Source organism: Vipera berus (genome assembly GCF_964194415.1).
Source record: "Vipera berus genome assembly, chromosome: 7".
NCBI classification, from domain to species: domain Eukaryota; kingdom Metazoa; phylum Chordata; class Lepidosauria; order Squamata; family Viperidae; genus Vipera; species Vipera berus.
In genome coordinates, this window is record NC_138209.1 from 31,504,687 (window position 1) to 31,516,625 (window position 11,939).

The 11,939-nt window shown below is 35.6% G+C and overlaps 1 protein-coding gene across 2 annotated transcripts in view; it reads left to right on the forward strand.

The window, feature by feature from the left end:
• CLGN (calmegin) overlaps window positions 1-11,939 on the forward strand; it is a 34,398-nt gene that overhangs the window by 16,771 nt on the left and 5,688 nt on the right. For both annotated transcript variants that reach the window (XM_081332666.1, XM_081332667.1), the window contains exons 5-11: window positions 274-415; window positions 912-993; window positions 2,741-2,933; window positions 4,462-4,651; window positions 5,132-5,245; window positions 8,480-8,636; window positions 11,505-11,720. In XM_081332666.1, the coding sequence (XP_081188792.1) occupies window positions 274-415; window positions 912-993; window positions 2,741-2,933; window positions 4,462-4,651; window positions 5,132-5,245; window positions 8,480-8,636; window positions 11,505-11,720 (1,094 nt within the window). The remainder of the gene's footprint in view (window positions 1-273; window positions 416-911; window positions 994-2,740; window positions 2,934-4,461; window positions 4,652-5,131; window positions 5,246-8,479; window positions 8,637-11,504; window positions 11,721-11,939) is intronic.

An 11,939-nucleotide genomic window follows, 5' to 3' on the forward strand; every position in this document is an offset into this window, starting at 1 on the left:
ACCACTTCACAGTGCTTTACAGCCCTCTCTAAGTGATTCACAGTCAGCATATTGCCCCCAACAATCTTGGGTCCTTATTTTACCAACTTCAGAAGGATGAAAAGTTGAGTCAACCTTGAGCTGCTCAGGATCGAACTGCTGGCTGTGGGCAAAATTAGCGTGCAATACTGCCTTTTAACTATTGTGCCACCACTGCAGATAGATAGATAGATTTCTTCTAGTGCTTGTAAAATTTCACTTTTTTTCCCCTTCTCTTGCTGTTATCTCACTTAGGAAGGTGGGAAATAGAACCATTAAAAGAAAACACGGTGCCTGGTGACAGAGGATTGGTACTAAAATCAGTAGCAAAACATCATGCAATATCAACTATGTTAACAAAGCCATTTGTTTTTGATATTAAGCCACTGATTGTTCAGTAAGTATATATTTACATGTGAAATAATGATAATAATAACCACAATATTCAGTAGGTGGATAAAATGCCAAATCCAGTCTAAATATATGGCTAATTGTACAACCAGCCATAATAATAATATATCTTGCGACAATACCTGCCTACCAAACAACATTTGCCCATCCCAGGTCCTTGAGAAGGACTCTAGGTGGATAAAATTGCCATATCCAGTTTAAACATCTAACTGGGCGATGGACCATAAGAACAATGCTCCTCCACTTCTATAATCTGGTTTTCAAAATGCACTATCATTATTTTGGTGTAAAAAGAGTACAATATTAATCTATAACTTTAAATGTTCAAAACAAGTTAAAGATGTTTTAGGTCAATCACAGGGAGAATAACAGGTACTAATTGACAAAATGGCATAACACAGTGCCTAGGCAGCTGGGGATTGTTAGCTAAAGAAACTTAATATTTATCTGCAAAAGAGTATTAATGTGTTTCTGTTATGCAGATATGAAGTGAACTTTCAGGATGGCATTGATTGTGGTGGTGCATATGTTAAACTTCTGTCCAAAAGTGACGATTTGGATCTGGTACGTAATAACTGCAAGAGATGATTTGATCAGTCATGTTGCAGTATTTGGAAGGAGAACTTCCAAACTTTCAATACTTATAATCAGTTTTTATTACTGAGCTTCACACACAAATAGGCACCGCTTCCTCTGATAGATAACTTACTTCAATTTTTATTATTTTTTTTAGTAAGCCATCATACACTAGCCTGATATGCATGTTTCATTAATTAGAATGTTTGCTGTTTATGGCTATTTTTTTCTCTCATCCTTCAGTCATATTCTTACTAGTTTGTATTATAAAACTATAATACAAATATAGAAAACTAAACTAAATTCAATCTGAAAAGATAAAATGATACCAATCAGCAGGTTTGAAATTGTATGTAAAAAGATCCAGAATATAAAAATCCTATTCATCTGGCATGTTTTTTTAAAAAATCACAATAAAATGAAAAATAATAATCTGACATATCCCTCCTGTGTCCCAAGACGTTCAGTGTACATAGTTGTTCTTGCCGATCCCAATTTCATTATTGTAATAGTTCTGCAAGGATAATTAAGGTGAAAGATTGTAATTGGCTGAAGATTAATGAGCTTCAAAGATAAGTTCGAATAATCTGTTGTTAACTAAAATTTATTACTTTTGTATTAATTTATTCCAAAATTTGAGTTAGGATTTGAAAATACAGGAACTCTAATTTTAATCCATTAATATATTAATATTTAAATTATTTGCCCTATGTTGATATGTTATATAATTATAACAAGGAAAGCATGTTAAGCATGGCTTCTGAAATTCTTTCCAGTACTTTTATTAGCAGTGGCCATAAGGGAGAGAGACGTATTTTTTCTGGGTAGTAATGTAACCTGTTGTTTCTCTATGTTTATGTTCTGTACTTGTATTGCATCTCTAAATGTATATGTGCATTAGGACAGGGGTCCCCAACCACTGGGCTGCGGCCCTTTCAGAATTGGGCTGTGAAAATGGTGGTGAGCACACACGTGTGTGCAGCACCACTTGCCCACACAGTGTGCAAGCATGCGCGCTCACCTGCCACTTGCATGGAATCATCCCCTCTCCGCAAAGCCAGAAAGGTGGGAGACTGCTGCATTAGGAAGTATGAAACGAGTTCCATTTGTTCTCCTCTGGGTCATGGAACTGGGAAGAAGGGGACTTAGAATGAAGCATTCACAAACATTCCAAGATGTTGGCCAACTTCTCCTCTTGTAGGGAGGCACTAGGGGAATCTAATTTTCTGTAATGTGTGTTTTCAGACTCAGTCTTGCCACTTTCTTCTCCCATTAGAAACTTAGACTTGTTTTATTCATTTTTTAAGTGAGTTATTTTGCTTACACAATGAGACTTGGAAGTTCTCATTGGAAGGTTAGTTTTAAATCTCTAGAACCAGATAAAATTATTATTTTCTGCTTGCTGCTATATACATTTGGCTGTTTTTCAACCACATTTTTTTTGCAAGAGCCCTATTTTTGGAACAGGAAGCAGCAGGAAATTCCTATGCTACTGCAACCGCAGAAGGTCAAATAATTATCTTTTTAGGTCTCTGAACATTAATTATCAATTATATATTGCTTTTTCCATGTTATGTGTTATGAACTGCAACTAAAGAAATGCTACTAATTTCTAAAAAACATTCTTTTAAATATTTAAAATAAGGAGATATCAAGCTCTAACTAGTGCTAGTGTTTTTTGCTGCAAAATATTTTTTGTTACAACCAAAATATTGTATTCATTTTTATCCTGCAGGAATACTTCTATGATAAAACATCATACACAATTATGTTTGGGCCAGATAAATGTGGAGAAGACTATAAACTACACTTTATCTTTAGACATAAACATCCTAAGACTGGGGATTATGAGGAAAAGCATGCCAAACGTCCTGATGTAGATCTGAAAAAAATTTATACTGACAAGAAGACCCATCTATATACCCTTGGTATTTTTTTTTTACATTCCTAAATTTAGAAAAATAAGATAGAATGGAAATACTTACTGAAGCACAAGCATATATTTAAAATACATGAAATATGTTCTCCATTTTAAAGAACTATTAATTTTCATTTGGTCATTATGGGAATATTCCGTTTCTGTGGTAACAGTTTAATATTGCTGTGAATGTTTGAAGAATAGGACAAAGACTTCAGAGAAAACCTAAAGGAAATAGAACTCTTTGTTTCAATAATGTCATTTGCCTTTTTGCACTTAATGCTATAGGAAAATGCTCATTATAACCATAGAAGCAGGTATGTATAAAGGAAACCACTGGTAACTCTAGAAAACTGGGAACTTTAGATACTTCCTTATCTCAGCTTTATAATGAAAATTAGAGGAATTCTTATACTTGAAGATAGGTTTTCTTACGGTTACTAATGAAAGCAGTGGGGCTCATGTTCTCATGGCAGAACTTAGAGGGTATTGAAATTTTGCAAATAAAAGGATGTTGCAATTCAGAGCACCAGAAGTCTTTAATTCTACTTAAATTTGCTTTGTACATTAGGGCTTTTATATGGGTTAAAATCTAAAGCACTGGTTTATTCAATCTGATGCCCTACATTGTTGGATTACAACTCCCATAATTCTGAGTTGTGTTTCAAGTTGGTAAAAATCTTTAGGAAAATATTGTTTACTTGCCAGCATTAATCCTGTTTTATAGTTCCCCTCAGATTAAATGATGTTGCTGCATAGGATAATTAAGATTACTTTAAAGTGAATTGAAGCTTATTCTAGGTGCATTCGGTTATTGACCAAAATCATTTTATTTTCAGATAATTGATCATATATGATATTTGCATTTTATACAAGATGACAGTTTAATAGAAATTGAGACGTTTTGAGGATTATATCTATTAAGTATATGAATTTGTTTGCCTTTGTAAATAAAGTGGAATCCTAAGAATTCTTCATATAGAGAAAGGTGCACTGACATAACATGTTATAACATATGAATAAATAGGGATAAAAATGTTCTGTATGAGGTTCAGTGTTGTGCTTTTAATAATAATAAAACAGGAAGAAATATCTTTTAAAAGAACAAAGATGGCAGTTTTGAAATGAAAAAAAATATTTAAAACATACAAAATTTTAAGAATACATTTTTATAATCACATATAGCTAAAGGAGAGATTTCAGAATAAATTTCTTTTAAGAAAATTCATTTGAATATATATATATATATTAGAATATATATTCGGAACTGGCATAATTTTCAGGCTGATTATATGGTTCAAATTGAAAATCACAAACAAACTATTTCTAATAAATATTTAAGGATTATGAAAAATATTTTTATAATTTCTCCATTTAATTTCTTCTTCATTTAAACTGCCAGCCTGCAGGCCGGGTGCATCATACTAAAACTGCGCCCACCCCATTCCTGGCAATGGGGGGGAAAGTCGCGATACGACGTCACATGACGTCACGAGTTTGACATGCCTGATTTAATATATTAACTTACTATATTTTAGTGCTGCAACCTGATAATACTTTTGAAGTATTAATTGACCAAGCAGTTGTCAGCAAGGGAAATCTCCTAGAAGACATGATTCCACCTGTAAACCCACCAAAAGAAATAGAAGATCCTAATGATAAGAAGCCTGAAGATTGGGATGAGAGAGCTAAAATACCTGATCCTGATGCTGTAAAGCCAGATGACTGGTAAAGAGAATATATAATTGCTCCCTCCTCCCCCTTTTGATGGTGTACTACTGTCTCTCATTTACATATGAGTGGATTTTTAGCCTTCCTATCTACCTACCTACCTACAGCAATATTCTAAATGTCATAGTTCTCAGCAGCTATGCTTACACATAGTATTCTCTAGTTATCATCATTGTTGATCAACCAAGGCTTTCACTTAGTGCTTTTTAGCAAAATAAAGAAAGCCTAGATTAACAGTCTTTAATAAGACTGCATGTTTGTCCACATGCAAAGATTTTCACTTGTAATGTTGGAGTAGCAGTATTCTTCTGATTCACTTCTATAATAAAAGGACTTAAAATATATAAAATATGCAAATATAGAAAGATATATTTCATATCCATACCTTTTTTCTGGAGGAACAAATGTACTCATAATAGTAATGTACCATGCTGCTCTTTTATGTATTTTGTGATAAAATTGGCGTGTAATTTTAAGGAATGAAGAGGAGCCTCCAAACATAGAAGATCCTGATGCTGTTAAACCTGAAGGATGGCTTGATAATGAACCTGAAAACGTTCCAGATCCAAATGCAGAAAAACCAGAAGATTGGTAATTATTACTGTAACAGATTAGATAGAAGATATTTATTTATGAATCTGTAAGTTTTTAAATTGTGTTTATCTTTTGCTTTATTGGCTGGCTTTAGTTGCTTTATATTGTATTTAAATATGTAAAAACTGATTATTAAGTTTAGTTCAGAAACTGAAAATTGAATCTTTTAAGGTATGAAAATTAATATATCAAATAAGAGCAATAGTTCTCAGCATTGTGCATTAGAGAATGTTAAGAGTTTATTTATTTACTTGAAATTTTGTTTACCTAATTTTATGGGCAGAAAGGAGAACTTTAGAAAAGCTAGCATATTCCTCCAGTATTTAATGTCAATCAATACCACTTGGAATCTCAGGCAGGATTCTAAAACCAAGTCAGAAAGGTTTGGATTAAAAATGGGGTTTTAAGCTTTCTTAAAATGATATTTTCATTATATGCCAGTGATGGCAAACCTTTTAGAGACCGAGTGCCCAAACTGCAACCCAAAACCCACTTATGTATCTTCAGGTGCCGGGTGGGCATGGCCCATTGGGTGGGTGTGGCCCATTGGGTGGGCATGGCTGCGGTGGTAACGGCAGACTGTGTGGGACTAAAAAGTTCAATCAATCAATTCCAACTTTGCGAGATCTTTTTTTTCCTGCAAGAAGATGAAATTGATTGAGATTGAACCTTTTTTTTTGCACACGGCGGTGGAGGCCTAAAGCGAAAAGGTTTTATAAAACTCAGCTGAAGGCCTAGGACTGGGGCACAGAGAGGGCTCTGCATACCACCTGCGGCACGTGTGCCATAGGTTTGCCACCACAACTATATGCTAATTAGAAATTTTAACTGCTCTATCAAGAATTGGATCTTAAACATATCTGTAGCATGTGATCCATTGATTCATAGATCACATGCAACTGAAATATTTAATAATTGCGCTATACATTTCATTGAAGTAAAAACCTTAAGAGATATGAGAAAAACATCTGCATTCTCTCTTTCAGTATGTTGCAGTAATGAATAAGTGAAAACACTAAAACCACTAGCAGGATGCAAGAGTTTGATTGCAAGATGTCAACTTAGAGAAAACTGACGTATTTTATGTGCCATTATTATATTTTGAACTGCCCACCTAGCAGTTCAAAAGCATGCAAATACAAGTAGATAAATAGGCATCACTTTGGTGGGAAGGTAACAGCGTTCCATGGCCCTTGGCATATGGTCATGCTGGTCACATGACCACAGAAATATCTTCGGATAATGCTGGCTCCCTAGGCTAAGAAATGGAGATGGGCACCATCCCCAAGAGTTGGGCACGACTAGACAGGAGAAACTTTTATCTTTATTTTTTTATTAACTTTTCAGTTATGTCTTTTTTTTTTTTATTGAAAAGTTTTAAAATACAATTTTCCTTTAAAAAAACCCACCTTCCCCCTCCCTGCTCCCCCCCTACCTCCCCCCAACCTCCCTCCCTCCTCCCCTCCCTCCATCCCCCCTCCCCCCCCCCCCGACTTCCCAGAGCTAAATACAAGGTATATATCTATAAAAAGGCAATCATAAACAACCATATACTACCCACTATAAAATCTAAAATCCATTACTCTCTAGCTTATATAGGATAAGACACACCTTAACAATATTAACTATATATAAAAAACTAGAATAAAAAAGAAAAAAAAACAAAAGAAGACTTATTCGAATGCTACATAAAACTTCTTAACCCTATACTTGTTCTGGATAAACTCAATCCATTTTCTCCATTCCATAATATAGCGTTCTTGCGAATGATCTTTCAAATAGGCCGAAATCTTCGCCATCTCTGCCAGGTCGGAAACCTTTAAAGTCCACTCTTCTATGGTCGGCAATTCCTCTTTCTTCCAATATTGGCCTATCAAAAGTCTTGCTGCCGTAATTAGGTTCAACATCAACTTAGTGTCCACAACTGTAGCGTCTGCAATTATTCCCAACAAAAAAAGTTGCGGACAAAACTTTATCCTCTGTTTAAAAATCTTCTGCATATTCCACCAGACTTTTATCCAAAAAGCCTTGACCTTCTTACATGTCCACCATATGTGAAAATATGTTGCATCTTCATCACCACACCTCCAACATTTAGGCTGGTAATTCGGATACATACTTGCAAGCTTTTTAGGATCTAAATGCCATCTATAAAACATTTTGTAAAAATTCTCTCTTAGATTTTGAGCTTGAGTAAATTTTACGTTCCTCACCCAAATCTTTTCCCACATGTCCATTGTGATAACTTCCTGGATGTTTTGGGCCCATTTTATCATACAATCCTTAACAAGCTCTGTCTCTGAATCAATCTCTATCAATGCAAGATATATCCGTTTGATATGTGCTGGTCCCTGATTTCTAACTTGCTTTATCAAATTTTCATCAGTCATTGTAAAACCATTTTTCTGGTCTTCTTTCCACCTGGCCCGTAGCTGAATATATTGAAACCAGTTTTGAACAACCTTCTCTTCTCGCAGGAGGCTATATGACTTCAAACACCAGACATTTCTTTCCAAAGTTAGAATCTCCTTGTACGTAGTCACATCATGTTTGAAGCCAGCATGTATATTTTCTATTGCGTGTTTTGGAATTGCCCACAATGGTATCTTGCAACTCAACTTATGTCTATACTTCTTCCAAACTCTCAACAATGCCTGTCTTAAAATATGCACCCTAAACACATTGTCTACCTTCTTATCATACAACAAATATGCATGCCAGCCAAACCACAAATCATGGCCCTCAAGATTTAATAACCTCCCTTGTGTCAAATTAATCCAATCACTTATTCCTGCTAATGCAGCAGCTTCATAATATAATTTAAAATTAGGCAGTTTAAGACCACCTCTCTCACGAGTATCCTGCATAATCTTAAGTTTAACTCGTGGTTTTTTCCCTGCCCACACAAATTTATTGATACCACGTTGCCATTCCTCCAAATTAGAATCTTTCTTAAGGATCGGTATCATTTGAAACAAAAATAAAAATTTGGGCAGGACATTCATTTTCACTGCTGCAATCCGTCCCAACAAAGACAATTGCAATTTTTGCCAACTCTCCAATTCTTTTTGAATTTTCCCCCATAGTTTTTCATAATTATTTTTATATAGCTTTTCAGTTATGTCTTAAGCAGTTGAAACAGATAGGAGGGAAGGCATGTTTTTGTTATTTATAGTCTCATCCTTTTTTAAAAAAATGTTTTTTGAATAAATATATTTATCTGTTGTATAGGGATGAAGAAATGGATGGGGAGTGGGAAGCTCCACAGATTCCTAATCCAAAATGTGAAGCTGCACCTGGTTGTGGGGTATGGGCACATCCCATGATGAACAATCCAAACTATAAAGGAAAATGGAAGCCGCCAATGATAGAAAATCCGAACTATCAGGTAATAGCAACAATTGTTATATATTATGTTGATTACTATATATTTTGTTGGGAATTATAATGGACTTTTTTAACTGTTCCGTTACTGAAATGCAAATCTCACATCATCATTGCATGGTAGGAGAACTAGAAGTTAAAATGTATGCTGATTAGATTAGATTCTGTTTGTGGATTGATGTCAATTTTATACATATGATACTTGCAAAAGATTGTATTTCTGTACCAACATCTAATCAGCCATGCCCTCTTTTAAGGTGATTTATTTCATGCTTTCACAACTGTCATAAATCCCTGCCATTTCAATAATCATCATTCTTATCTCACTAAACAGTTTGTTGTCAGTGGGCTGCTTTAGATATCTCACTGTCCCTCATGCAGTTATTCCAAGAACTGTTATTCTTATGAAATTTACCCCAATTATGCTTGTACCTTTGTTTTGTGTGTATATGCTTCATATCAACTATAACTTGAATGGCTGTACGTACCGGCAAGCCAGGAGATTCAGAACATCCCATCCCTTAACATCGGGGACAAGTTACTACCCCCTGTTGATAGGGCCCGCAACCTGGGTGTCCTCCTTGACTCGCAGCTCTCCCTGGAAGATCACATAGGAGCTGTGACCAAGGGGGCCTTCTCCCGGGTTCGACTAGTTCGCCAATTACGGCCTTATCTGGACCTGGATGCCTTACGTACAGTCACCCATGCTCTTGTGACCTCTCGCCTAGACTACTGTAACGCTCTCTACTTGGGGCTGCCCTTGAGATCCACTCGGAAGCTTCAACTGGTGCAAAGTGCAGCGGCACGGACACTCTTGGGAGCCTCCCGATACTCCCATACCACACCTCTCCTCCGTGCACTGCACTGGCTTCCAGTTGCCTTCCGTGTGAAGTTCAAGGTGCTAACAATGACTTACAAAGCCCTACATGGCATGGGTCCGGACTACCTACGGGAGCACCTTCTGCCAATGTCAGCACCCCACCGTCCTGTGCGCTCCCACAGAGAGGGCCTCCTCAGGGTGCCACCGCTCAAGGAATGTCGGCTGGTGGCCCCCAGGGGGAGGGCATTCTCAGTGGGTGCGCCAGCCCTCTGGAACAGCTTACCAACCGAAATCCGGATGGCCCCCGACCTCCGCACCTTCCGGCGCGAATTAAAAACTTATCTGTTCCAGCAGTCTGGCCTGGCCTGATAGCTCTAATCTGGGGTCCCAGCTTGTATTTTACTATTGTTTGTTTTCACTATTGTTCATTCTGTATGCCTACCTTATTCTGTACACCGCCCCGAGTCCCTCGGGAGAAGGGCGGTTTATAAAAACAAATAAATAAATAAATAAATAAATAAATAAAAGAAATATATAGAATAGCATTGGGAAAATTGAGTTAGATGTTGATATATGTAATAAAAAATAGAAGTGGAAGATAAAGGGTGCACTGTGTTATCTCTTTGAAAACAAAGAAAAATCTTAAAGTTGATGACTTTTGATCTTTATTTGGATTCATAAAGCTGCATGTATTTATTAATAAAATTTTCATATACATTTTCTTATATATTTATTTAATGGATTTATAGTGCTTCCCAACAAAAACCCAATGAAACTGAGGATGCTGTACAACAAAAGCAAAGGAAAAAAGTATTTAAAAAATAACCTAGTATATAAAATACAAAATGGTGTACAAATGTGATAATTGTCTCAAAGGTGCTTTTTTCCAAAAGGCAACTGGACTTCCTTGGTTTTATTTTTAAAAACGCTTCTCATGACTGTGATTGAGAATCTCCATAGACAAATGAGATAATTAAACAATCAAAAGGAGATTTCACTCACTAGATCCAAATACCTGGAAAAAAGACAGGTCTTAATGGCTTTTCTAAAGGCAAATAGAGTTGGACTTGTTTAATGGAATCTGTGAAGGTATCTGATCAGTGTAGACTTATTTGAAAGCACAAGAGGACTTATATTCTAGAGCAGGGGTATCAAACTGCTGGCCTGCGGGCTGGGCACGTCATCCAGAAGTCGCACCCACCCCATTGCTGGCAATGACAAAACTGTCCTGATACATTGTGTGATGTCATGTGACATCACACGTTTGACATGTCTGTTATAGAGAATTGGCAAAGTAGCATCTGTACATGATACTGTTGGGTCAAAACTAAAATCTCACCATGTCCAATTATTATAAAATCTAGTTTATTTAATTTTATTTTTGACATTTGCAACATAATGGGAAATAGTACCCACTGCTTTAAAAGATCCTGGACCATGATGTATGAATTACAGTATTAGTCCAAATGAAATATAAAAATCATAAATCTTTAACACAAGCAGCTATCTATGTCATGAGGATATTTCTTCTTATCATTAAACCAATTGACAGTGGCCTTGTTTGGATGAGCAAACCTCAACTTAGATTTTGATTTTTTATTCTTTCTTTTGCTGTGCAAAAAAGTCAAATGAGAAAAATTCTAATAAACCATTGTTTTCAATTTCATCAAGTTTAGAAAATTGTGTTGGGGTTAATTATACTGCCTCGTTTACTCATGCCATAAAGAAAGGAAAAGGGGATTAAATATACAGGGAAAGAACTTACGGTATTCATATTGTCCCACAAATACAATTCAGGGACAGGTTAATATTTTAGTTTAATTGATGCACTAAGCCCTCTTTTCCAATCCATAAAATATTACAGACTGAATTCATCAATGGGAACCAGAGGCTGGATTATGTAAAAATACTTTTGTTTTATCTGTACCTATAGAATTCACTCTAAAATAATAGGAAGCTTCATTTTGAACGGTTGCCAACATTCTATCTGTCATATTAGATTATTAAATGTTTTTCTTCTTTCAAATGGATTCTATTATTTTCCTCTTACAGGGTATATGGAGTCCTCAGAAAATTCCTAATCCTGATTATTTTGAAGATGCTCATCCTTTTCAGATGACTACTGTTGATGCTATGGGTTTAGAACTCTGGTCTATGACATCTAATATTTACTTTGATAACTTCATAATATGTTCAGACAAAGAAGTTGCTGATCGATGGGCAGCAGATGGCTGGGGCTTTAAAAAATTGATTGCAAGTGCCAACGAAGTGAGAATTGATTATATTTTTGTCTCAAAATACATACAGTTGCTGCAAAAAAAATCCTGAAATGCATACCATTTCAAATTTCCCATGATACTTAATTTTTAATATGTTTATGTTATTATGTTGATTATGCTCAATGTTTTGTATACATTTACTAATAATGATTTCCTAATCAATCTTTCTGATTGCCCATGGATGGGTTTGATTATATTAACCTTAGAA